Source organism: Pelodiscus sinensis, chromosome 8 (assembly GCF_052426305.1).
Source record: "Pelodiscus sinensis isolate ZL-2025 chromosome 8, ASM5242630v1, whole genome shotgun sequence".
Taxonomy (NCBI): domain Eukaryota; kingdom Metazoa; phylum Chordata; order Testudines; family Trionychidae; genus Pelodiscus; species Pelodiscus sinensis.
In genome coordinates this window covers 73,626,665-73,653,120 of record NC_143059.1, presented here as the reverse complement: position 1 = coordinate 73,653,120, position 26,456 = coordinate 73,626,665, and the positions used below count along the sequence as shown (strand labels likewise).

Here is a 26,456-nt window from a genome sequence, read left to right as displayed (position 1 = left end):
CCGAGCCCTCCAGGGCCTAGCTCCCCTTACCTGGCTTTTATCCTAGCCTGTCTGCGTGTTTCCCAGAGACGGAAAGCACAGCGAGGGGCAGTCTGGCAAACAAAAGGCTCCCTGGAAAATCCAGTCCCCCCGCCCATCTAGAACCGAGACGTGTTTAACTCGCTCCTGCCCTGTTCCAGCCAGGCCGTGGTCCCTGCTGCGTGAAACAAGCCCCGCTCTCTCCACGTGTCTCCTCGGCGAAGGGCGCTGGGGGTCCGCTGCACCCTAGACACAGTCCAGCCCCCAGCCCCTCTCCTTGGCAACAGGGATGTGGACGATAGTTGACTAGATGATTCACCCAGAAGCCGAGGCTAACTAGTTAATCTAGTAGACTCCTCGCATCCCCCTGGTCCCCCCCCACCGCCTCTGTATCAGAGGCAGCACGGTTGGGGAGAAGCAGGAGCTGGTGCTGGCAGCCTTCACCCCTCCCCACCCCGGCAGCCTCTGTCCGTGGGGGCCTCGGGCCCCTGCGGACGGGGCTACTGCCTCTGTACGAGAGGCAGCAGCGCTGGAGGGCAGGTAGAGCTGGTTTAAGAGTCTGCTCCCCTCGGGGATTGGCTGCCTGCCACCCCGCTCCGCTGCCTCTGATCCGGCGCGCTGGCTGCCGGCCCCACCCCCGGGCTGCAGAACCGCCGCGTAGCAGATACCAATTCCTGCGGTCACTCGGCTGTTTGATTACCCGCAACCTCCAGCCCTAGCGAGCACCCGCGGCCACTCCCGTCAGCCGGCCAACAGTCACTTCGCTCACTCGGGGCCCACGCGCGTCCTGCACAATTGGGAGGCCGGCTAAGAATTTGCCGTTTGGACTCCGTACAGCTGATAAATGTGAGCTCCGGAAGGGAAATCTATTCATTTGACTTAGTGCGTCCGTGATGAATTGCTTGCCAGATTAAATTGCTCCATAAAAGCACACACTACTTTCTTTGATCTGCTCCTGGTGTGATTAGCTAGGCCATATTGTATGTTAATTACATTGACATTTTTCTCCTCTTTAGTTTAATTATTTTATACATTTTTAGCCCAGCAGGCTTGCTCTTAGTGTGGATAAAAGCCATTATGTTTTGCTTTTTTTGGCCACTGCCTTCTGCCTGTTTCTGCAGCAAGATCCTGCAGCGCTTTACAAAGGTAGCAAGCTCCTAGAGGGACCTTTTCTTCTGCCCCTGAAACCCGGCAGCTGCATTCCCAGCGCCTGGCTGCACTGTGTGGAGTAAGGATGTTAGCGAGTAGCATACGCTTATCGGGTAGTCGAGTGGAGTACTCCGCTATGGCCCCCCCTCCCGCTGCCTCTGTATGAGAGGCAGCAAGGGGGGGGCAGGAGCTGGTGCTGGGGGGAGCCAGCTTAAAAGCCAGATCCCCCCAGCACCGGCTCCGTGGTGCTGCCTCTCTCCATCCCGGCACGGGGGGTAAGGGAGGCTGCTCCGGTAGCAGCCCCTGTCCCAGCGGGGAGCTGACACCCCGCCCGCCCCCAGCCAGGGGCTGCTGGACGCGGCGCGAGCCAGGACAGAGCAGTCGCGCCCGGGCCGGTCCGGGACGCTGCGTCTCTACATTGTAAAGGTAGCGAGAGCCCGGCAGGTTTTATGACCTTTAACGTGCAGAGCCGCGGTGCGGGTGGCCCCTGGGGCCAGCATGAGGCAGGACTGCACAGTCCCAGTTTGAGCTGGCTCCGGGAGCCACCCCGCTGGGCTCTGCAGAGGGGTCCTAGCACCTCGTCATGTAGTCGAGCCAATGTATCGATGAACGATTAGCCAGGTAAGCGCCAGTTCACACCCTCGCGCCAGAGCGTGGCGTCGGAATGAAGAGCACGTCTCTCCCCTGCTCCTGGGGCCAGGGTGTAGCGCCTCCTGCGCCCTCGTCTGGGGGCACCTCCCCACCGTCACTTCTACTCCAGGGACCCCATTGCACCCAGCACTGCAGCGTCCCCTTCATGGCCCTGCGCTCCGGCCGTGCTACGCTGCGTGTTCCCCTTTCCGGCCATTCCCCCCAGAGGGAGCGGGAGCTGCGGGTCTGGCCCGTTCACTGCTCCAGGTCCCGACCTAGGGACCCTGTAGATGAACGCCACATGCTGCATCCCCTCCAACCTCTCAGTGGCTCTCCCATGGCCACATCCCCTGGCCCCGGCACCCTCTTTCCCCTTGCTTCAGGGCCGCCGCCAGCAGGTGTCCTTAGCTCCCTGGGTCTCTGCTCTGTCCATCGTTTGCTACCCTCTGTCTGCAAGGCAGCCCATCCTCCCTCCTCAAGCTCCAGGGAGTGACTTCTACTGGTCGGCTTTGCAGCCCTTCTTATATGGGCCAGCCTGCCTTGATTGGCTGCTCCCTGCAGCCCTTCTGTGATTGGCTGCCTCCTGCACAACATCCCTAGGTGCCTTTACCCCTTGGGTGCCCAGTGTGGGGCAGGCGCTCTATCACAGTGTCCGTTTGGGGAGTAGATGCCCAAACGAGTTTGCCCAGCATGCGGAGAGCAGCCTGTCTCCTTTGGCAGAAAGTGCTGTGGACTCTTTATTGAGCACAAAGTCAGGACTCGGTCCAGGCCTGCGTTTCTTACGGGGTCTGGCCGGATCACAGCACAAGGTGGTGAAAGGCAGCGCACGTCTGCAAACCGCCCAGCGTATTGAGAAGTCTACACTGGTCACCCTGTCGTAGCTTGCGGGTAAAGCCGCCGAGCTGCCCTCTCTCCTGGGTGCGGTCAGTAACGGCCGAGGGCTTGAAACGCAGGAAGCGGAGGTGTCTTGACGCTCTCTGGCCGCCATCGCTGTGCGTGAGGTTACAGGTTTGCTGCTGACCTCGCGCTCTGCTGTGCGGGTTGGGAAGAGACCTGCTTCTTGTCTGTCTGCTGCCTTTCCTGCCCGTTCATCAGGCAGAACGACGCCTCGGAAGCGAGGTGACTGTTAATTTTCCAGGCGTTTTAAAGCAAGGTCTGGGCAGGCACATGCGATGCTCTCTCTAGCTGCCCTGCGAGTGCTCTGAGCCGTCTGCGTGACAACGAAAGCCAACTTTGCCCAGCCGTGGACCAGTCTGGTCCCTTGCCAAGAGCCCGAAACCACACTTGACTGACCGCAAGTCATTAAGCCAGGAAAGGGCTGGAGAACATGAGCTGTGAGGGGAGGCTGAAGGAATTGGGCTTGTTTAGTTTGGAAAGGAGAAGGCTGAGAGGGGACATGACAGCGGTTTTCAAGTATCAAAAAGGGTGTCACAGTGAGGAGGGGGGAAATTGTTCCCCTTGGCCTCTGAGGACAGGACAAGCAGCAATGGGCTTCAACTGCAGCCAGGGAGGTTGAGGTTGGACATTAGGAAGAACTTCCTGCCTATCGGGGTGGTGAGACACTGGAATCAATTGCTGTGGAATTGTGGAATCTCCATCCCTGGAGATATTTACGAGCAGGTTGGACACACACCTGTCAGGGATGGGCTAGTGCTGGGTCCTGCCGTGAGGGCAGGGACTGGACTCGGTGGCCTCTTGAGGTCCCTTCCAGCTCTAGTGCTCTAGGAGTCTCTGAGATGGAGGCGATATCAGACACCGTCACCTTTTAATGCGGAGATGCTGCCTCTGAGGACCTTGCCACTTGGTTCAGTTTGAGCACTGGTGGTGTAACCCGGGAGATGGGGGCTGCTCGTTGGGCCGTCTCTGAGGTGGGAGAAGTGAATTGATAGGCACCTGGCTTGTGTAATATAAAACCTTGTCCAAGAACAAGTGAGTTTGTTAGTAGAAACGGGGCTGGTCCCGAAACCTTTGACAGCTTTTCTGCTGGAAAATGAGATTCGGTCACAATTGAAACGCTTGGGGAAGTCCTGCCTCGGGCTGAAATGTTGTGATGGAGAAAGGACGAGGGGTAAACGTTTGGTGGTGTGGAAGTGTCCTGTCTCGACCCTGCCAGAGTAAAGCAATCTGCCTTTGGAAACAGTGTTTTGTCTAGAAACGTTTCGCTTGAATGTTTGCAATCTGATGCAACGGAAACGTTTTCCTTCTGTCCGAATGTGACGTAGTGGGGGTACTTGCTGGGCTGTGGTGACCCCTGCTGTCTGGAGCAAGACCCAGCAGGGAAAACCTCGCTAGGCAGAGGTAAGGCCAAACTTGTTGAGCCAGGGGCCAGACACCCCCCATGGAGAGGAACAAAGGAAGGTGGAATGCGGCCCTGACTGGGGGGGCAGGGCTGCAAGGGAATTTAGTTAGTTGGTTGGTGGCTGTCTGTGAGGATGGATGAGACAGCCTAGGGAGAGGAGCTGGAGTTTTAGGGGCCCAGTCTCCCCCATCTCAAGGGGGCCTGAGGCATCCTAGCCCAGTTCCTGTAACCAGATTACATCTGTGCTGCGCTGTGCTGGAGGAGCAATAAACCACCCTCAATTCCACTGGCTGGTACAGTCTGTTTGTGCCATTTCGGGGTGCAGGAGACGGGGAACCCCCAACACGCCGTCACACTGGTGTCAGGGGTGGGATGCACTGCACCCCGTGGATGAAGCTTCCAGCGGCAAGCGACAAGGCGCAGTAGAAGCAAGAGCCCTGGAGCCAGGCGTGCTGGAGACAGAGCGAAGCGGTTCCTGGGAATCGTGGGGCGCTGCAGCACTAGACTGGTGAGTCTGCACCGAGGGGCCCAGCGGGCAGATGGCCTACGCCCGACTCTTGAAGGCAGAGCTGGTGGGGCTGTGCAGAGAGAGGGGCTTGCCTGTGCAGAAAGCAACCAAGGCCCAGCTGATTGCCCAGCTGGAAGATAATGACCAGCCACAGGGCCAGGATCTTGTCCCCAGGGGAAGCAGCCAGACCCCCCCTGAGAGTGTGTCAGGCTCAGAGAGGGGGAGGAGCGCTGGAACCCACCGGAGAGATGAGACAGCGTCTCCCGGGAGGCCTGCAAGCCGTAGCCCATCTAGGGCAGGGGCCAGCCCAGCGGAGCTGCGGCGGCTGGAGATCCAGCTGCGGATCAGGGAATTGGAAGTAGAGGACCGAGAGAAGGACCGCCAGGACCGAGAGAGGGACCGCCAAGATCGAGAGAGGCAGCGGCAGCATGAGCTGGCCATGGCAGAGCGGAGAACCGGCGGGGCACCGGCTGCGCCAAGTGCGGATGGGCCCCAGGGTCCCAGGACTGCCAGACGCTTGGAGAGGCTCGTGGTGGCCCAACTGAAGGACATGGGTGACATAGACGGGTTCCTCAGTGCCTTTGAGAGGGCCTGTGGACTGCAACGGGTCCCCCCAGCTGACTGGCTGCAGGAGCTCATCCCCGCACTGAACCAGGAGGCGGCCGGAGTGCTCAGTCAGCTGGAGGACCTACAGCCAGGGGATTACAGCCGAGTCAAGGAGGCCCTGCTGCACAAGTTCGGGCTGACCCCCGAGATGTACAGGAAGAGGTTCCGGGGGGTGCAGAAGGAGCCACGGGAGACCTATGTGGATCTGGCCTCCCGCCTGGCGCAATACTGCCGCAAGTGGGTGTCTGGAGTCGGAGCCCAGACCGCAGAGGAGCTGCTCAAGCTGGTCATGATGGAGCAGTTCTATGAAGCGTGCCCACCCAAACTGAGGCTGTGGCTCAAGGACCGGAGACCAGAGAACCCCCAGGAGGCCGGGAGACTGGCGGATGAGTTCACGGAGAGCCAGTCCGGGTGTGAACGGGAGTCCCGGAGAGAGAGGGAACCGCGCAGAGACCGGATCTCGGCTGAGCGACGGAGGGAGTCAACTACGGGGCGAGACCAAGGAACAGGTCGTCTGCGCCCCAGAGAACCAGCCAGGGCCTGGACAGAGACAGCCCAAAGCCTAACTTGCCATCGCTGTGGGCAAAAATGCCACAAGAGGGCTCAGTGCACCAGGTCCCAGGACCGGGGACTTTTCAGGGTTAACTGGCTGGGGCGGGAGGAAGGGCAGGCTGCCCCAGAGGCAGGGGCTGGCAGGCAAACCTCAGCTCAGAGAGAGGGGAAGGATGCTCAGTGCACCTCCCCTGGGAGGTCTGATTCTCAGGAGGCGGATTTCTCCGTGTACCGGGTGGGGGCAGGACGGCCCCTGCGGAGCGAGTGCCTCATACCCCTGGAGGTGGATGGTAGGAAGGTGACGGGCTTCTGGGACACGGGGGCAGAGGTGACTCTGGCCCAATCCGACATAGTGGCCCCGGAGCGGATACTGCCCCACACGCAGCTGACCCTGAAGGGCATAGACGGGTCCCCGTTTAAGGTGCCTGTAGCCAGGGTGCATCTGAAATGGGGGGCGAAGGAAGGCCTCAAGGAAGTGGGGGTGCACCCGCACTTGCCCACCGAGGTGCTGATGGGGAATGACCTAGAGGAGTGGCCCCATGAATCCCAGCGGGCTCTAGTCACTACCCGGAGCCAGAGCCAGCGGGGGGCCGACAACGTGGGTCCAGGGAAGGACTCCTGGCAGCGTCCTCAGGGTCCCATCCCAGTGGACACGGGGTCCAGCCAGGCTGGGACTCCGGACCTAGGCAGAGGTGGGGGACAGGTCCCGATCCCTGCCTCAGCAGCTGAATTCCAGGCTGAGGTGCAGGCAGACCCCTCCTTGCAGAGGCTGAGGGACCAGGCTGGCCTCCATGCAGCTCAGCCCCGGGGGAGAGGTGGCCAGGAGAGATTCCTGCGGGAGCGCGGGCTCCTGTTCCGTGAGTGGCTCCCCCCCAGGAAGGCGAGGGCATGGGGGGTCCAGCGGCAGCTGGTCGTCCCCCGAAAGTATCGCCTCAAGCTGCTGTATTTGGCCCACGATGTCCCCATTGGGGGCCACCGGGGGATCCGGAGCACCCGGCTGAGGCTGCTCCAGCACTTCTATTGGCCGGGAATCTTTACAGCCGTGCAGCGGTACTGCCGGTCCTGTGACTCCTGCCAGAGGGGCGGGAAGGCCCAAGACAGGAGGAAAGCGGCTTGGGGGTCTCTACCCCAGATAGACCCTCTGGGCTCGCTGAGAGAGCTATGGGAGGAGAAGTCCTCCCTGGATGGAGCATCGGGGGTGGAAGCCGCCCTGGCTGTCCAGAGAAGGCTCGCTGGGCTCATGGCCCCGGCCCGAGAGACCCCGGCCAGAGATCAAGGCCAGCGGAAGGGTGGGTGTGACCCCCGGGGACAGGCCTGCGCCAGTCGCCCTGGAGCAGGGTGGCGAATGGACAGAGGGAAGCCAGCTCATGTGGGGCCTTGCCATGGCCGGCCTGAGTCAAGGGGAGCACCCATGTCCCCAGGGCGGGTTCCCACGCAGAGGACCCGAACTTCCCTAGGTCACGAGCGGAGTGACCCTGCTCAGTTCGCTCTCGGAGGGGGGAGAACTGTGACGTAGTGGGGGTACTTGCTGGGCTGTGGTGACCCCTGCTGTCTGGAGCAAGACCCAGCAGGGAAAACCTCGCTAGGCAGAGGTAATGCCAAACTTGTTGAGCCAGGGGCCAGACACCCCCCATGGAGAGGAACAAAGGAAGGTGGATGCTGCCCTGACTGGGGGGGCAGGGCTGCAAGGGAATTTAGTTAGTTGGTTGGTGGCTGGCTGTGAGGATGGATGAGACAGCCTAGGGAGAGGAGCTGGAGTTTAGGGGCCCAGTCTCCCCCATCTCAAGGGGGCCTGAGGCATCCTAGCCCAGTTCCTGTAACCAGATTACATCTGTGCTGCGCTGTGCTGGAGGAGCAATAAACCACCCTCAATTCCACTGGCTGGTACAGTCTGTTTGTGCCATTTCGGGGTGCAGGAGACGGGGAACCCCCAACACGCCGTCACACCGAACGAAATGGTTTGATTGGCTCTGGAACCGGACTCTGTTCCGAGTGTTCCTCCGTGGCGAATTCCAGCGTGGGGGGGGCTTTGGTAAGAAACAAAGCGAGGTTTGGAATCCGAAAACCCCTTGCAAAATGGCGAGAGTCCTGCCCCGTCCCAGTTTGAAACCCTGCCCCGGAGAGCATCGGAGTGTAGGTACGAGCCCAGCTGGGGCCTGCCCTCCGGCAGGCTCCTTTCAGGTTTTCCCCTATAGGGTTACACTGGTTCCTTTTTCACTTTGCTAGAGACGTTGCCTGGCCAAGGCTCAGTCAAACGGATCCTGTCGCTGGTCATCAGCTTCAAATACCCTGGCCCGTGTCGCTGACGTGCTGATCAGCTAGCCTGTATTGGCTGTTAGAGCAATTGCTTCCCGCGAGGCCTGGGAAATCTGGCCTGCTATTGAAAATACTAAGACTCAATTCTCTGGTGGGTTTTATCCCTGGGGGGCCCTTGTTCACCAGGGAATGGGGTTGCCACCCCCAGTTCCTGGGCTCACCTGTCCGTTCCGAAGCAGCGGCGAGAAGCCGGTTCATGCAGGCTTGGAAAGCATGCGGGGAAATGCCCGTACACGTTTTCAGCGCAGAGCGGGGGAGCGGCGTGATTATTCTACATGGCATTTACAGCTTTTCCGCCGCAGGTTAGACTCCTGTTTTCAGAGCAAGATCTTTGCAGTGCTTATTATTTCCTAGTGGTAAAAGCGCTCCAGCGTGGAGTTCAGAACCAGGCTTCAGTTATTCCGGGAAGCTTTCCCTCTATAGTATACATGTGGGGCCCGAAGTGGCAACCCAGGAAGGAGGAGGAGGGGGTTGCCGGTTCCCAGCCTGCCCAGCCCCATTTAATCAGCTAAGCAGTTAAACGTCACTAACGAAAGGGGATTTTACTGCTGGGTGGGTGCCAGCTAATACCAATTCCTGGCATTTTAGCAGTGACCGGAGCGTGGGAAGCCTTTTTGTAGCATCCTTACTTTATTCCCGTCACCCCACAAACCTGCCCCTCTCAGCAAGTGGCTCCCCGTGCGGCGTTGCAGTCACAGAGCTGAAGCTATTTTCCCGGGCTGGGCCGATGTCAGGGCTGCTGGTTCCCTAAGAAACGTCGCATTCGCTGTTGCCCCCTCAGAGACCCGGGGCAAGTCAATTAACAGGCCAAAGCAGAGGGCAGAAGTGGGCCTGAATGGAATGTCGATTTCCACCTTCCTTCCCCCCAGAGGTGCGGAAGGGGATAGAGGAGAAGCAAAACCCTTCCACCAGTCTGGCGCTGTCCTTGAGTCAACGCAAGTTTAATATTAAAATGACAATTAATTTTGGGCCAAATCCCAGAGTTTCCATCCGCTGAGGGTCTGGCCTCTATTTTTAGTATTTGTTAATTATCAGACATGGAGGAAACATTTTGCCTGGCCTTTTTCCCGTCAGTTCTGCTTGTGCTTTTCCCGAATGTTCATTTTATTGGCAGAGGCTAAAGTGTCCCAGGGCGGCCTCAGTTCTTGGCTGTCTGGCTTCAGATGCTTTGGGCCTGAGGTCAGGGTGCCGAGCGCCTCCTGTTGGGTGCAGTGAGAGTTGCGGGGGCTGAGCATTTCCAGAAATCAGGCCCAGGCTGCTTCCAGTTGGGCACCCCAAAATTGGCCCCATCGCAGCAGACCGCTCGAGAGAGAGATCTTGGAGTCACTGGCGAGTTCTCTGCAAACATCCACGCAGTGCGCAGCGGCTGTCACAACAGCAAACAATGTTAGGAATCATTAACAAAGGGATAGAGAATAAGACTGAGAAGATCTTATTGCCTCTGTATAAAACCATGGTACGTTCACATCTTGAATCCTGCGCACAGATCTGGTCGCCTCATCTCAAAAAAGATCCTTTGGCTTTGGAAAAGGTTCAGAAAAGGGCAACAAAAAAGATGAGGGGTTTGGAACGGGTCCCATGTGAAGAGAGATTAAAAAGACGGGGACTTTTCACCTTAGAAAAGAGGAGACTAAGGGGGGATATGACAGAGGTCTATAAAATCATGACTGGTGTAGAAAAAGTGAATAAGGAAAAGTGATTTACTTGTTCCCACAATATAAGAACTAGGGGTCGCCAAATGAAATGAACAGGCAGCAGGTTTAAAACAAACAAAAGGGAGTTTTTCTTCACGCAGCGCACAGTCAACCTGTGGAACTCCTCGCCAGAGGATGTGGTGAAGGCTAGAACTTTAACAGGGTTCAGAAAAGAGCTGGATAGATTCATGGAGGTTGGGGCCATCAATGGCTGTTAGCCAGGCTGGGTAGAGATGGTGTCCCTGGCCTCTGTTTGGGGGTGGGCGACAGGGGAGGGCTCACGTGAGGATTCCCTGTTGTGCTCCCTCCCTCTGGGGCACCAGGCATTGGCCCCTCTGGGCAGACAGGACACAGATGGTCCTTTGGTCGGACCCAGCCTGGCCGCTCTGATGTTCTTATGACGCTGCCTTTGGCACTTCCTGCTGAAGCGTGCAGCCACTGGGAACGGGGGGAGCTTTGCCAAGCGGTGTCGTTGCAGCCCTCGCTGTGGGCCTCTGGCCGCTGGGCTCCACAGGAATTCCGGCTGTGTACGGAACACGGATGCATCTCGTCAGGGAAACGTTCCTGCTGGGAGGGGTCAGAAGCAAGCCTCCCTCTCGGCCTTCACTCGGAAAAGTCCGGGGCTGCTTGCGTGCCAGTCTGCACGGCCGCTCGCGCTGGGCTGGCTGCAAGGACGCGTCGGAGCCGGCCGCATGGTCTGCTTGATCTTCCATTTGTGCCAACTGCTTGCTGTTCTCAGCCCAACAGACCGGTACAGTACGGGCGGAGGGGGTTGATTTTCCAGATGGGCGTTTTGTGGTGCTGCATGTCGGTATCATAGGAATTTTAGCACCCGCCCGTTCTCCAGCCCCATGCGGGACAGAAGAAGTCGGCAAATACCTTTGAATTTTCAGGAATACACACTGATTAGGCCCCCTCAGCTGGAGTCTTGTGTCCAGTTCTGGGCACCACGTTTCAGGAAAGCTGTGGAGACATTGGAGAAGGTCCAGAGAAGAGCAACAAGAATGAGGAAAGGTCTGGAGCACACGAGCTACAAGGGAAGACTGAAAGAACTGGGCTTGTTTCGTTTGGAAAGGAGAAGGCTGAGAGGGGACATGAGAGCAGTTTTCAAGCATCTAAAAGGGTGTTACCAGGAGAAGGGAAGAAAATTGTTCCCCTTGGCCTCCGAGGACAGGACAAGCAGCAAGGGGCTTCAACTGCAGCCAGGGAGTTTGGACATTTGGAAGAATTTCCTGCCCGTCAGGGTGGTGAAACACTGGAATAAGTTGCCTAGGGAGGTCATGGAATCTGCATCTCTGGAGATATGGAAGAGCAGGTTGGACAGACACCTGCCAGGGATGGTCTGACGGCACTGGGTCCTGCCGTGGGGGTAGGGGACTGGACTCGACCCCTCGAGGTCCCTGCCAGTTCTAGGGCTCTAGGATTCTGAGACTAAGTCTTTGAACCTCTCCACTTTGCGTCCCAAGTGGAGGATGTCAGCGTTAACCTTCCTGTCGGTAACAGCTGCTCGCCGCCCAGCAGATGGGGGTGAGCACAGATGGAAATGGCGGAACTCAAAGCCTCACACCGGTTCCCTGTTGGATGGAGAGCCTGCCCTGCATGAGCCGTGCTAGTCACCTTGCCTGGGGCTCTCCTAGGAGGTGCTCTCCGGCCACGGGGGAAGGGAATGGTTTGCAGCTTTTGTCTCAATCTTGCCTAGTGCGGCTGAGCGTCTTGGTCGAGGTCTGGTGGAGACTGGAGCCGCGGTGAGGCTGGGCGAGGTGCCCGAGATCAGGTGCTCTGGCGAGGCGCGGGGCAGGCGGAGGGGAACTTTTCAGGAAGTACATTTGGCCAAGGGGGGTAAACGGTGGGAAGGAGGATAGGGGCGGGGCAGGGGATGTCTGTGCTGTGAGCGGGAGGAACTCGTGTGAGGCCCCCACCCCCACGCAGAAGAGAATCGCAGCCGTGGCGAGGGAGTTGGGACCGCTTGCAAATCCTTGGGCTTTCAGAGTTCGTGTCGCTGCTCAGCGCGAGGGTATGGATGGCCAGTTTGGTGACGTTCCTGCAAAGTGGCCACGCGGCCGGTCCTGCCCCGCCCGCCTTGGAATGGCGTGCAAGATCGCAATACCGCGTGACGTTTTCTTTGCCCCCAGGTGCGTGGCGTTTGAGTCTGCATTGACCCCCGGGGGCCATCAAGTCCGCTCTGCAGCCCCTGAGCACTGGCAGGCACATGCCCATCTGCGCTCGGCTGCCGGGCTGGCGTCCTCGCGTCTCTCCAGAGGCCTGCGTGGTAGGTAGTAGGTGCCAGGCTGTGGCGTGGCCAGTAGCGCCTGGGAGCTTACGCTGGCTTTGAGAGGGCCACGGCTGTGCACAGCCGTAACTGACACCACAGGGGGACTATTCACCTGGTGGAATACCAGCATGGGGCTACAGCGTTCTTCCCTCGTCCGGTGGCTTTGACCGGGCTGGTTCTCGCTCAGCCGGTGGCCGAACCGCACCCACTCCTTCTGCTTTAGCCATGCAGGGCTTCGGCACGTTGTTCTCCGCATCACCCCCCCAAGCCCGAGACAGGCAGGGGCTTCTCCGCTCCTTCCCCCTTCCCCCGGGTCCTGTCAAGGGAGCAGTTTGGAGAGGCCAGCGTGCCATGGCAGCAGCCTCGGACTGCAGGTGGCGGGAGAAATCTCTGTTTTCTATGATCTGAGAGGGACTTTTCTCTCACCGCCGCCTCTGTAAGGGTGCAGCTCCTAGGGGCTGAACCCGAATCGAGCAGCACAGCAAGAGTCATCCGCATTCACTTTCAATGATCGAGTTTACGTAAACGGTCGGCTGCTTAATTAGCCCAACAGCCTCCGTGACTGCCTCTCCCGGGGAGCTGTGGGATGGAATATAAACTTCAATTTCACTCGCTGCCTGGCGTGCTCGGAAGCCGGTGCGTGCAAGCCAGATGGCATTCAGCAGTAAAAGAAGCCGCCAACAAAGTAGGCCTTCTGCTTTTCTTAAAGGTAAATGTCCTGGACCAAAATGACGAATTAGGCTATTAATGGGCATAACAAGTAATTCACGTGTTTCGGCTTCCCTAGGCAATGCCAGGCTCGGCGATGTTTTGAGTCTGGGGTGCGGGAATCTAGACCCGTCACATGAATTGGGAAGCACCTGGTGGAGGCTGATCCAGTTGCCGTGGTCGCCATGAATAAATCAATATTTGTCCCACTTGTTACCTGTTGTTGGCGGAGCAGGGGCTGGTGGCATTCAATGCCTCTGTGTGCTGTGTTGGCAAACACGGCCGTTCTGCGGGCGGGCCCTGTACAACACCGGACTAGAGGAATATCACACTCTGTCGTTTGCTCCTTACCCACCGGTCGCCCTGGGAACCGGAGGGTTAAGAAAATAGCCTTTGCCAAGGATGCCATTCTGTGCTCCCGCTCGGTGCGTTGACACGTCTCGCTGCTGTAAAATACATGGCTGTTGGCACCGGGTGGGCGCTGCTGTTGGCACCAAAGGCACAGAGTGGGCAGGGCCATGCTGAGAGAATCCGGGCCTGCCTGGTCCCTAGCCTGCAGCTTTGCCTGGCACCGTGTCTGAAGCGCTGTCCCGCCTGGCAGCAATGCAGAGCGGTTCCTGGCCGGCCGTGCGCGGCTCGCCTTGCCGGGCCAGAGACGAGCGCCGCTCGGGATGGAATGCCCTGCCGGCGGGTACGGCTGTAGCCCCAATGGGCCGATTGTGTTAGGGCTTTGAACATGTGGGGAGGCTCAGGCTGAGGGGGAAAGAGCTGGCACCGGGCCTGTCTTCTGTGAGCGGTGCCGGGAGCAAAGCGCCGGAGGTGGACATCCCTGCAAGGGGGTGTCGGGCGGCAGCCAGGTGCAAGCTGTGGACTCTGAGCGGTCCTAGGTGTACGGCTTTGACCCGTCAGCGCCCGTCGATGGTGCTTTGACACCCCCCAATGGATCTCCGGGGTTCAGTGACGGCTTTGAGTGTGGCCATCGCCTTCCGGGACGTCACTGAGGCAGGAGCTGCCTTCTGGCTGTCGTCAGCCCCCCAGGTTGTCCGCTGCTAGGGCGGGCAGAGCCCTTGGGGTGGAGTCCAGCCCCTGCCCGAAGCAGGGCCAGCCCCAGCTCTCTTGTAGGAAAATGCTGCCGCTCTGCCCTGCCCTGATTAGGCTTCAGCTGGAGAATTGTGTCCAGTTCTGGGCACCACGTGGCAGGAAAGCTGTGGAGACATTGGAGACGTCCGGAGAAGAGCAACAAGAATGTGGAAAGGTCGAGAGAACATGAGCGATGAGGGAGGCTGAAGGAACTGGGCTTGTTTAGTTTGGAAAGGAGAAGGCTGAGAGGGGACATGAGAGCGGTTTTCAGGTGTCTAAAAGGGTGTCACAGGGAAGGGGGAAAATTGTTCATCTTGGCCTCTGAGGACAGGACAAGCATCAACGGGCTTAAACTGCAGCCAGGGAGGTTTAGGTTGGACATTAGGAAAAACTCCCTGCCAGTCAGAGTGGTTAAACACTGGAATAAATTGCCCAGGGATTTGTGGAATCCCCTTCCCCAGAGATATGGACGAGCAGGTTGGACAGACGCGGGTCAGGGATGGTCTAGCCGGGGCTTAGTCCTGCCGTGGGGGCCGGGGACAGGACTCGACGACTCTCGAGGTCCCTTCCAGCGCTAGGGTTCTAGGGACCGGACCGTAAGGAGCAGTGTCGGCTGGGGGAGAGGGCCCGGTAGCTGGATGCTCGGTGTAAAATTCTCCATCCACTGCGTTCGTGGCACTGGCACATGGGGCGCTTCAGAAGCCTCTGACAAGGTTTTGATCATTCGTGTTGCTTTATTTAGTAAAGCCGCTGGCTAAGCCTAATTAAGGATTCTAGCCAGGGTGAAAGAAACTAACATTTCTTACAAGCTCTGTTGTATCGCACCCCGGAGAGGGGGGCAGGGCAGGAAACGGGGGGTTGCAGTGCAGCAGTACCCATAAGGAATGTCAGTGTGGGGTGGAGCAGGGGGCTCGGAGCAGAGGGTGGAGGTGGGGATGGGGGGGGTTGCAGGAGTTGGAGCAGGGGGGCCTCAGGGCAGTGTGGAGGGGTGCCGTGAATAGGGGCTCAGCGCAGAGCGTTGAGGTCTGTGTGGGGTGCAGGAGGCAGGGGCTTAGGATGGGGTGGGGATATGGGGGGTGCAGGGCTGTGGTTGTGGGGAGCTCTGACAGTGACAGGAAGGGAAGAGCAAGCCATGTCCCTGTATGAATCTTATGGGGGGCTTCAGCCCCCCGAAATGGCATCATGGGGGGCTCGGGGCTGGTTTGGTGGGGGGTGCCCCCAGCCTGTCCCATTGACCTGCCTGCTGCTTAGTGCGGCCGCCTGCAGGAGAACCCCGGAGGCAGGGCTGGGAGCGCGCCCCATTGCCTCCTGCAGCCCATTGGCCCGGCAGGGTTCCCCGCTGTGCTTGGGGGGCCGGGATCTGTCGTTCCGAGGTGGAGGGGCGCTCTCGGCTGGGCCTTCCCAGAAGGGTTCCAGCGGCGGGCTGGCCGTGCGGGATCCCTGCGTTGGGGCGCGTCCCCTCTGAATGAGCCGCCTGGAGGAAGCGATGGAGGTGCGAGGCTGGGACTTCGGCATCTCCCCCGGCTGAGCCCTGTGGGGCCGAGTGGTGTTAACAGGTCCGAGGCCGACGTGCCGCCTGCTCGCGCCCTGCCAGCGCCGAGGCGGAGGGGCGCTGGGAGAGCCATGCGGCGGGGAGCAATCGCCGGGCTCTGCGCTCCCCGCCGTGCAAGGAGCCAGCTGAGAGCCTGCCAACCGCGCCATCCACCCGCGCATCCGCTTCTGTCCCTGTCTCGTCAGATAAATAGGCCGCGCGTCTCCACCTACCGCACGGCCTGTCTGCACACTGGTAAGGCTGTGACAGGCGCATCTCCGTGCTGACTCGGCTGGTTCCACGGCTCTCCCTGGATTCCAGCAGCCCTCCGTTTGCCGGCGCCCCTGCAGTTTAGTGTTGCGGCCAGGAGCGGCTCGCTCGCCAGTTGCGGACTTGCTGCTTAATTGTGGCTTATTAGAGCGAGGGCGCTGCCGAAATCCCTCAGCCCGCTCCAGCGGGCCGGCCTGGGCTCAAGCCAGCCCGGAGGAGACGTCCGTCTGCCGTTCCAGATGGTTTGCTCGTGTTTAATTGAGGCCTGCTCTTTAGAAATGCCTCCGAGAGGTTTGTGTGAAAACAGCCTCCCTGCCAGGTGCACGCTCGGCGAATGGCCACGCGATTGCTTGGCCCTGGGCTTTGGCTGCCCTGCCGTCGGAAGGGGGACACGGCCCTTGCCCCGGCACGCACGTCTGTGCACGGTGAACGTGCGGGCGCAGAAACGTTGTGTGGGGCTTCGCACGCAGGGCTGGCAGAAAGCCCGCTAGGCGGGCATGTGAAGAAGAGGGAGGTGGTTTGGCACGTGCGAAGGGAGGGAGTCCCTGGTGTAAATAGTGTTCACTATCCCTAGTGCTCTCTGTAGCCTCGCCTGGAAGAGATGACACTGGTGTAAAACTTCCCATCCAGAGCACTTTGCCCAGGTGGCAAGGACCCGGGGGCGGCCGCGTTCGTCCGTTTCAGCACAAGTAGCCAGGAGTCCTGGGGCAGCTCCGAGGAAGTGGGCGCCCAGTCGCTGCGTTGGTCTGTAAGTGCCAAGCGGATCCTCCTTATCCCACTGCACAGGGGATGGCCCTGGAGCGGAGTGAATCAGGAGAGTGGGCACCGAACCCAGGTTCCCTGCTCGCCCCTTGTGAGCCCTGGGCCTGGTGCTCCCTCGTGCGAGACACGGCAGGGGAAAACTGTCCCCGCCGGGCTTCCGTCCAAGGGAAACAGGCAATACCGGATATTTCACATGTCCGGCATTTTCTTTTCTTACCGGACGGGGGACCCAAATGCCGAACTGTCCGGGCGAACACTGGGCACCTGCCATTCTTTGAGTTGGCTGGCCCGGTGGGTGCTCCGCGACCCCCTGGCTCCCCTCTGCTTTGCCGCCCAGGCCCGGGCTGGACACTCGCACCAGCGATGAGACGTGGAGAGGGTAGGGTAATGTTTTCAGAAGCATCAAGCGATTCCACTGCTCCAATGAGACTTAGGCTCCTAAGTCACTTCTGGAAACCTTACCCCGGGCGTCCCCACCCCTGCTCTTCAGCACAGGTTGCTCGGACGCCGTGTCTGCTGATCCTTCGCTCCTAAAGAACCGTGAACTTGTCTGCCCGTTTCTGGGTGCCCGTGTGCCTTTCTCTGCTTGAATAGCTGCACGCGACTGGCTGTGAGCAGTGGAGAAACAGGAGCGCTCACAGCCTCCCAGGCTGGGCTGGGGATGGAAACGTGTCCTGGTGCCATCAGAGCTGCATGGCTAGCTCGCTGTTCAGACGTGCCGCGGACTTCGCCGGCTCCTCGGGAAGATCGGGAGCAGCTCGCACCCTTTCCTGCGTGTGCCTGTAACGATCTCAGCAGCTGTTGGCTCACAATCAACTGTTTTGATAGGCAGCAGGTTTTAAACAACCCAGAGGAAGTTTTTCTTCGTATAGTGCGTAGTCAACCTATGGAACTCCTTGCTGGAGGATGTTGAAGGCCAGGACTTGAACAGGATTCAAAAAAGAGCTAGCTACATTCACGGAGGTTAGGTCCATCAATGGCTGTTAGCCAGGATGGGCAGGGAGGGTGTCTCTAGCCTCAGTTTGTCAGGGCTGGGAATGGGCGACGGGAGGGATCACCTGATGATTCCCTGTTCTGGTCACTCCGTTGGGGGCACCTGGCACTGGCCACTGTGGGCAGACAGGACACTGGGCTGGGTGGGCCGTTAGTCTGCCCCAGCCTGGCCGCTCTGATCAGGGATGTTTGAAAAGAGCTCTGGGCACTGCCCGACAGCCCTGGGGGAGCGCTCCCGGGGGGGGGGGGTGTGCCAGCCCCAGAGCGGGTGGGGGGGAGTCAGACAGCGGAATTTCTGCTCTGCGGCCCCTCGGGGGGCTTGTACCAAGCGCCATTGCAGCTGGCAGCGCACGGCAGGGCCGCTCAGAGGGTGTCTCAGGGCTCTGCAGCAGGCCTTTGGGGGTAACACACGAGGGGGTCCTGAGACTCACCCCTGGCGTGGCGGCAGCTGCTCTTGCCTGGCGGAGAAAGGAATCGCGCGCAGGACGGCTTTGGGCGGCTGGCAGGCTCTGCTGTGAGGAGGGCCCAGGCAGGCACGGGGGTCCCTGCAGGGGGGGGGCCAGCTCCATGGGGGTCCCTGCAGGGGGGGCCCAGCTCCAGGGGGGCCCCTGCAGGGGGGGGCCCAGCTCCACGGGGGTCCCTGCAGGGGGGGGCCCAGCTCCACGGGGCGACCCTGCGCCGTACGGAGTAGCAGCGGCCGGGTGGGTCTGTTCCCCAGCGCCAGGGATTCCTTCTCTTGGCACCCAGAAGGAGCCAGGCTGCGTGCGCACGGGGCCTGGTGCAGGGCCCGGCTGGCGGCGGTGCTGCCGCGGAGCATGCTGGGAGCGCTGTTGGTGCAGAAGTGGGGCAGCGCGCGGCGGTTTGAGTGTGGTGGAGCTGCCGGCGTCCCCCGGCTCTCGGGGAGCAAGCTGCATTGCCAGGCTTTCGGAAACCGGCTTAAAAGCAAAGCCGGCGGCGGCCTGGCGGCCCCCGAGCGCAGCGGCTGCGATTACACGCACCGCTGGGCTAGCGCGGAGCTGAGCGCGCCGGCAGGCGGCCCGTCGGGAGGGGCTTCCCAGCAGCGGCCACAGACGATGCCGAGGCGGCTCCGTAGCGAGCGCTGGAGCCGTGAGAGTGCCGAGCCTGCTGCACTTCGGCCCCCGGGGGAGTTGTGGTGCGTCTGGTTCCCTTCTCGCCAGCGCTCGCAGCGCCTCCCGGGGGTGGAACCGTCCCCCCGGCCGGGCAGGAGCCAGGCCGCTTGAACGCCACAGCTGCAGGAGCCTGGCTCCTGGGGAGCGAGTTTCTCCCTCACTGGTGCCCCGTCAGCCAGGGAAGCGGAAAGAGAGAGGCCCCTTCGCCACCAGGCTCCGACACCCTCCCTGCTGGAGACCGCCTGCCAGGAGCGGGTTGGGGGGGCTGCGGGCTGGGCCGTCGCATCTGCTTACGCCCCGAACGTCCCCTGGGGCCCTCCGCCAGCCAAACGGCACAGGGTCCCCAGCGCCCCCACCGTAGGCAATCGCTGCGACTGCCCAGCCCCCAGCTCCGTACCCACAGCCCCCTCCACCCCTTATTGCGGGCCCGCTCCTGGCAGGCGACTCCAGGCATGGCACGTGCAGGTGGTCTCCGGCAGGGCGGGAGTCCGGAGCCTGGTGGCGAAGGGCCCTATCTTGTCCCATTGCCTGCTAAGGTCCCAGGGGGCGGGAGGGGAGTGGCCGGACTGACGGCGGGCGGTGCAGGTGCAGATCCTGGCGAGCGAGCAGGCAGCAGCATCCGTGCAGGCGATGGAGTCGCTCGGGACCAGGCGTCCCGCGATGCCAGGCTTGGAAAGTGCCGTGTGGCCGGAGCGCGGCTGCGATCCCCCCTCGGGGCAGAGTGAATTGCAGCCCGTCCGGGCACGCTGCCGACGCCCTGCCCAGGGCGCTGGGGGCTCCGTGCCGAGCACGTCCACGCACCCGCACCTGGGGCGAGCTCCCTCTTTGCCGTTTCCCAGCACGTGTCTGACACGCTGACCGGGGCTGCTAGCACTGCGGGGGGGAGGGTGTTAGCCGAGCCCCCCATGCACGGCTCAGACTGCCAGGGAGAATCGCCTCCCCTCGCCTCTATTCCTAACAGCCTTCTCCTCTTTCAGAGCCATCATCAACCACTTCAACCCCAAGATCGAGTCCTATGCGGCTGTGAATCACATCTCCCAGCTCTCGGAAGAGCAGGTAAGCTGCATCCCCTGCCCAGCGGCATGGCGTTCCGGTGAGCCCTCTGCACGGTGCCCTGGGCTGTGCCAGGCCGCGCGTCCGTGCCCAGGGCCCCCTCTCTCCGCACGCCCCTCTGGCTGGGCGTCAGTGATGGTGGCAGCGCTGGGATGCGCAGCAGGCAGGGAAGGGAGCAGGCTGGTCTTCGCCGTGCTGCCTGCAGGAGGCAGCCCGTGCCGTGCCGAAGGAGGAGCGGGCAGGGTCATGCTTGCAAGTGTGCGGGGCGGCGCTCGCTCGTTCTGGCATTTGGAAGTCCTCAGCGGGGACTTGGCAATGGCTCCGCCTGCTCGTTAGAGAGAGGCTGAACGCAGCTTCGTCTGAGCCGCGGTTGGGCTCCTTAGAACAGAGGCAGCAGTTGGGAGCGATTTTCCAGCATAATTGAATTCGCTGTGCCCGGAACAGCTCGTCTGCAGCGGAGTTTTAACCAGAGGGAGGGCGGGCGGATTGTCAAGGGGTTTTCCCCTTTCATTTAGTCGGCTTTCTCCTCTCCTGGCCAGCCCGCCTGTGCGAATGGGCCTCCCGCGGGCTTGGGGGCTGTTTCCTGGGCTGCGTGGGGCTGGATGTTCAGAAGCACTCCGCAAGGGAACAGGGGTTGGGGGCCGGGCGGGACAGTGGCGCTTGGCTGGGCCTGTCTGGGCAGAGATCTGGGTGGGGCTGGCCTGGGTTAGGGTTCGTGTCTGTGTCCCTGGCGCCAGGACGCTAGGGCCGGGCGTCACTGACCCCAGCCTGGCCGGAGCGTGTCTGCGCGGGGCGCTCGGGGCCTGCTGGACGGGCGCAGGCGCATGCAGGCAGGGCTGAGAACAGACGGCGAAGGGGGCGCGTCTCCGGTGGCGAGGCCTGATAACTATCCACAGCCGACACAGCTCGCGAGGCTGGGAATGCTGCAGCGGCCGGGCCCGTGCGGCCGAAGAGCGGGGCCGTTCCTGCCTGCGAGGGCCAGGCCGGCTCTGCCACGGCCACGCCTTCACCTTGAGGGGCTCAGAGCCCTTGGCGCCTCGCTGCCGGCCCCCCCGGGGCTGCGAATGGCTGAGCCTTGAATCGCAGGGAGCTCGTTCCCGGAGTGAGCGCTCCCCTCCTCCCCCCTTGCGCCGCCTTGTCCCTGGGGCCGGGGCTCTTGTGCAGGGCGGCCTTTGCTTGCCTGGCCTAGGAGCAGCTTGTCGGAGGGAGGCTCCAGCGTTTCGGGACTTGCCCCCACCCCCCTGCTCCCCAGAAGCCAGCGGCACAGCGCGGGGCTGAGCGCCAGCCGGGAAATAGCGAGCCAGGGAGTGCTCAGGTCGCCAGGGGCGGGCGGACGGAACAGCTGCCCCGCGGCTCGCGCTGCCGGCCTTCGACTCCGGCATGCAGCTCCCGGCCCGTCCTGCTGCCGCTTCCTAGAGCCGCCGGCGAGAGGGCAGAGGGACTCCTGTGTGCCGATCGCCCGCCGCAGGAGAATCCGGACCAGCCGCCGAGAGTGGAGCTCTCGCTTTCTGGGCCCGGCCCGGCGCTGCGGCTGTCACCTGCGGCTGTCAGACGGACGCGTGGCACGGCCGGCCGGCCCCTCGGCAGCTGGAGAGGCTTGGAGCAGACGGCGGCGCTAGCTCAGGGTCCCATGAGCTGCGATCCAGCCTCCGTTTGGATCATCCCGGGCCCCGTTTTCCCTCTGGCCCCAGTCGTGCTCCAGCTGTACCCCTGCCCCTCCCCCCAGGTTCTTGCACGTCGCTGGCCCGAGGGACAAGTGCCAAGCCCGGCTCAGGGAGCCCCGTCCTGGCCTCGGCAGCAGGCCCCGGGCTCCACGGGGTGCCCTGAGCTGTGCTACCCGCAGGAGCCCTTGCTGCTGTGCCGAGCGCTCCCGCGTTACCATGGGCTGTCCCCGCTGGGTGTGGGCGGCCGGCTGGCCCTGCACCGAGTGTCGTGAGCCTCTCGGCGGAACTCGCCCAGCCCCGGGGCACGAACCGCCTCCCTCCCGAAACGCAGCCACCTCTGGGGCGGAAGGCAGCGTCGCTGGCAGGGCGTTGGTGGCTGGCGGGCTGGGCAGCGCAGAGCCGAGCAATCACTTAGAGCCGTTTAGTGCCTTTCATTAGGCTAATGCGCTGAGCGCCAGCAAGCACGCGGCCCTGGAGAGCGGGGGAGGGAGCCAGGCTGGAAGGGCACGTGAAGGGCTCCGGGTTGGGAAGCATCCAATGGAGGATGGGGAGGGCCGGCCCGGCCTGTCCCAACTCAAAATCAAATCAACCCCCTCCCCCCCCCCCGAGGCTCCATGCCTGTGGCAGTGCCACCCCCGGGGCTGTGCTCCCCATTGGCGCCCTGGGGAGGGGGAGGCCGGCAGGCGAGCGGGGCCCCGGCGGGGAACGCTGCCCCAAGAGGACGCGTGCGGCGCGTGGCGGGTGACCAGCACCCGTGCCCTGCGGGCCGTCTCATCGGGCCGGGCCCAGTGGCGGTGAAGTCGCGTTGGTGCCCCCAGCGAGCGGCCCAGAGCTGCGTCTGCCAGGGCGCCGAGCCATTGCCACCGTCCCTCCTGTCACGGGGTGTGGGGGCGTCCCCGGGTCCCACAGCCAGGGGGCTCCCAGGGACCCAGCACAGCACAGGGGCCAGGAGCAGCCAGGGCAGCCTAGGCTGGGTCAGACCAAGGGTCCATCAGCCCAGCATCCTGTCTCCCCACAGGGGCCAGCGCCAGGTGCCCCGGAGGGAGGGAACAGAATGGAACCATCACGTGATCCCTCCCCTGTCGCCCATTCCCAGCCTGACACACAGGGGCCAGGGACCCCTCCCTGCCACCTGGCTAACAGCCATGGAAGGATCGATCCCCCAGGAATGTGTTTAGCCCTTTTCTGAGCCCTGTTCTATTTTAGGCCTTCACACCATCCCCCAGCAGGGAGTTCCCCAGGTTGGCTGTGCGTTGTGTGCAGAAGCATTTTTTTTTTGGTTTCTTTCAAACCTGCTGCCTGTTACTGTCATTGAGTGACACCTCCCCCCCCCTCCCATCTCTCGGTGTCCTTCCCCTGCTTGTGGCCCACAGTTCCCCGCCCGTCCAAGGGGCGCCGGGATATACGAAGCGCAGTGCGATCTCCGGCAAGGGGCGTGGTGCGTGTACACAGCCTCCCCGTTCATCGGCACAGCCCCAGGAGGGTCGCTGGGGAAGGGTCCGCGCTGCCAGCCTGGGCAATGGTTACATCGCAGCTTCCCACTGCTGCGACCAAGGGAGATGCTGCTGCGGGCGCACGGGGCTCGGCCCGGAACCCCAGACTGCTCAGGTGCTCATGGGGTAGCACCAGCAGCCTCGCCCCAGGGCCTGTGTCTCACTGAGCGTGGCAAGGGCTGGCGGGTCTCTGTGTCCCCTGGCTCTGGCAGGTAGAGCCGTTTGGCAAATCCCTTTCTAGACGGTCCCTGGGGAGGTGGCAGGTCCGGGGGTGCCCCGCCCGCCCCTGCTTGCCGGGGGAAGGCGAGTGGGAGAGCGGAGGGGCAGGGCTGTGGGACGGACCAGAGAGGTCTTCCCTTTGGCACACGCTTAGCTGCATTCCAGCCTTGGTCCTGCAGTGGGGGTACGGACCTGGGGAGCAGCCCTCTGGCTGTTCCAGGGACGTCCTCTCTGGCCCCTTGCTGGGAGCGTGCCCTCGCCAGACTAGCTGCCCTCCTAGGCTCCTCCACCCTGATCTGCCTCCATTTGCCGAAGCAGTAAAGTAGGTCGCAGCTCGGCTTGCCAAGCGGGAGCCGAAGGGGGTTTGCAGACACCGTGCAAGAGAACCAAGGCTACCGGGTGCTCCGCTCAGCTGTCTCAGGCACAGGAGCTGGTCACTTGCTGTGTAGACCCTCAGGCTTGGTCCTAGGACCCTGCGAGGTGGAGGCTGAATGCCTGCAGAGCACGCAGGATAGTGATAGAGATGCAGCCGTGTCAGTCTGGTGCAGCTGAAACAAAAGACAGGACGATGCAGCACGTTAAAGACTAACAAGATGGTTTATTAGGTGATGAGCTTTCATGGGCCAGACCCACTTCCTCAGATCAAATAGTGGAAGAAAATAGTCACAACCATAGATACCAAAGGATACAATAAAAAAAATGAACATGTGAAATTGGCAAATCAAATTTTAGAACAGAGTGGGGGTGGGGGGGAAGGTGAGTGTCTGTGAGGTAGTGACAGAGGGGTGATGGTAGGGGAAGCTGTCTTTGTAATGGGTGAGATCATTAGAGTCTGTGTTTAGACCCAAACAGAAAGTGTCAAATTTAAGCATGAATGACAATTCTGAAGCTTCTTGTTGAGTCTGGAGTTCAAGTCTCTCTGAAGCAATGTGCGTGTTGTAAGGTCATTGAGGGAATGGTCAGTCTGGCTGAAATGTAGGCAGCCCCTGAGCCCAGCTCCCTGCGCCTGGGTCAGCCGGCACAGGCCAGCCACCGGAGTGTGCAGCCGCAGGAGGGCCGTGCCGCGGGGCAGTGCGAAACGCTGCTGAAACGGTGACTCGGCGTTGCCCGGCCTGCGCGTGGGATGCAGAACTCCTAACGGAGACGTGCCTTGACTGTGCGTTTGGGTGGCGGAGGGGGAGGGGGCGCGGGGGGGGGAGGGGGCGCGGGTGACGACACACACACACACACACACACACACACACACGGGAGTGGGAGCGGGCTGCCAGCTGCCGACACCGGCCCGGCGCTTTGCTGCTGCGCCCAGCGGAGGGGCTGTCGGCGAGATCCGCACGAGAGGCTGGTGGCTGCGTGTGGCTGTTGCTGCAGCCCACACGTGTCTCTCTGGATAGCAGAGCCTGCCTGCGCCGGAGAGACAAGCACACAGCCCGTGTAACGAGGTCACTGAGCAGCGCTAGGAATCCTCTGGCTACTCCAGATGCTTTTACCGCTCCGCGCGCTCGGCTTCCCGGCGCCTCAGGGCTCCCGGCCCGACGCCTGCCGCGAGACAGCGAGCCGAGGCGACTCAGCCTGACCCGATGGGTCGGCCAGCCACATGCCCTTCCGCGTGCAGCCACTTAGCGCACGTGCCCTCACGTCTGTGCCGCCCGCCAGGTCCCTGCCTGTCCCCGGTGCCGCGCCGGCCAGCACCGTACGGTGTGTACAGACCGGGAGAAGGGAGGTTCCGTGGCCACCAAGCCCCACGGCGTGAACTGGGGAGGGTGTTAACCCCCCGCGAGGCTGGGCAGGAGCTACAGATTTCATGGCGATGGGAAAACCGTCTCTCAACCATCACCCTTCCCGTTTGGGATAGCCCCAGCCCTCCCCTCGTGCTGCCGGTGGCCTAGCGCCCCTGTGCTGGATGGGGGCTCTCAGCGCAGAGCGTGATGTGCCTGGAGCTAGTAACGAGGCTTGCCACAAGGCCGGCGTTCGGTCGGCTCTCCCTGCCATATGGCTGGTGTTCAGTCGGCTCTCCCTGCCGCTTGGCCAGCTCTCCCTGCCGCAAGGCTGGCGTTTGGCCTGCTCTCCCTGCCACGTAGTCGGCTCTCTCTGCTGCTTGGCTGGCTCTCCCTGCCGCAAGGCCGGCTCTCCCTTCCGCGTGGCCAGCGTTTGGTAGGTTCTCATTGCCACAAGGCCGGCGTTTGGTCGGCTCTCGTTGCCGCAAGGCCGGCTCTCCCTTCCACGTGGCCAGCGTTTGGTCGGCTCTCGTTGCCGCAAGGCCGGCTCTCCCTTCCACGTGGCCAGCGTTTGGTCGGCTCTCGTTGCCGCAAGGCCGGCTCTCCCTTCCACGTGGCCAGCGTTTGGTCGGCTCTCGTTGCCGCAAGGCCGGCTCTCCCTTCCACGTGGCCAGCGTTTGGTTGGCTCTCGTTGCCGCAAGGCCGGCTCTCCCTTCCGCGTGGCCAGCGTTTGGTTGGCTCTCGTTGCCGCAAGGCCGGCTCTCCCTTCCACGTGGCCAGCGTTTGGTTGGCTCTCGTTGCCGCAAGGCCGGCTCTCCCTTCCGCGTGGCCAGCGTTTGGTTGGCTCTCGTTGCCGCAAGGCCGGCTCTCCCTTCCGCGTGGCCAGCGTTTGGTCGGCTCTCGTTGCCGCAAGGCCGGCTCTCCCTTCCACGTGGCCAGCGTTTGGTCGGCTCTCGTTGCCGCAAGGCCGGCTCTCCCTTCCACGTGGCCAGCGTTTGGTTGGCTCTCGTTGCCGCAAGGCCGGCTCTCCCTTCCGCGTGGCCAGCGTTTGGTTGGCTCTCGTTGCCGCAAGGCCGGCTCTCCCTTCCGCGTGGCCAGCGTTTGGTCGGCTCTCGTTGCCGCAAGGCCGGCTCTCCCTGCCACAAGGCCAGCGTTTGGCCGGCTCTCCCTGTTGCGCCTCAGGACGACACGCTGGCAGCAGCCTGCCCCTGGAGGGCCTGCGGCAACATCGTGCCCCGGCAGAGGTGGTGAATGTGCCTTGTCTTCCACGTCTCTTGTGCACCACGAGGCATGTGCAGCCTTTCCAAACCAGGGTGCTGCCTCCTGCTTTGCCCCAACTGGGCTGTGCTCGCAGGCGACTTCTGCCTAGGCTGGGCAAGTTGTAGTAAGTAGCCATCGGCCCCCACATGAAATAGAGAGACGAAAGGTTCGGGTGCCCGAGGCAGCATGTCCAGGTGGCTCAGGCAGAGATAGAGCCCCCAGGACTGAGCCCCAGCGCAGTCCAACGGCTGGACGGTGGAGCCAGACAAACTCAGGAAACGAGGGGTCCCTTTGCAACGGTGAGAGCAACGAACAACGCACCAAGAGGCAGGTGGCTCCTCTATCCCTGATCATGTTTCTGTCCAGACGGGCCGTGTTCCAGAGGTCTCCGAGCGTCACTGTGGGGGAGCCCCGCTGCGGCGTTACTCTGGAGTCGGTGAGTCTCTGGAAAGTGAGGGCAGGCGCAGGTCGTGGGTAGAGCCCCTGGGGCCGGGTTTTGCTTGTGGGCGCCATTTGGCCTCTCCTGGTGTAAAT

At 61.9% G+C, this 26,456-nt stretch overlaps 1 protein-coding gene across 4 annotated transcripts in view; it reads left to right on the top strand.

The window, feature by feature from the left end:
• Nucleotides 1-26,456, top strand: part of ARMH3 (armadillo like helical domain containing 3) — a 129,121-nt gene that overhangs the window by 87,324 nt on the left and 15,341 nt on the right. For all 4 annotated transcript variants that reach the window (XM_089780254.1, XM_089780252.1, XM_089780253.1 and 1 more), the window contains one exon: nucleotides 19,496-19,574. In XM_089780254.1, the coding sequence (XP_089636380.1) occupies nucleotides 19,496-19,574 (79 nt within the window). The remainder of the gene's footprint in view (nucleotides 1-19,495; nucleotides 19,575-26,456) is intronic.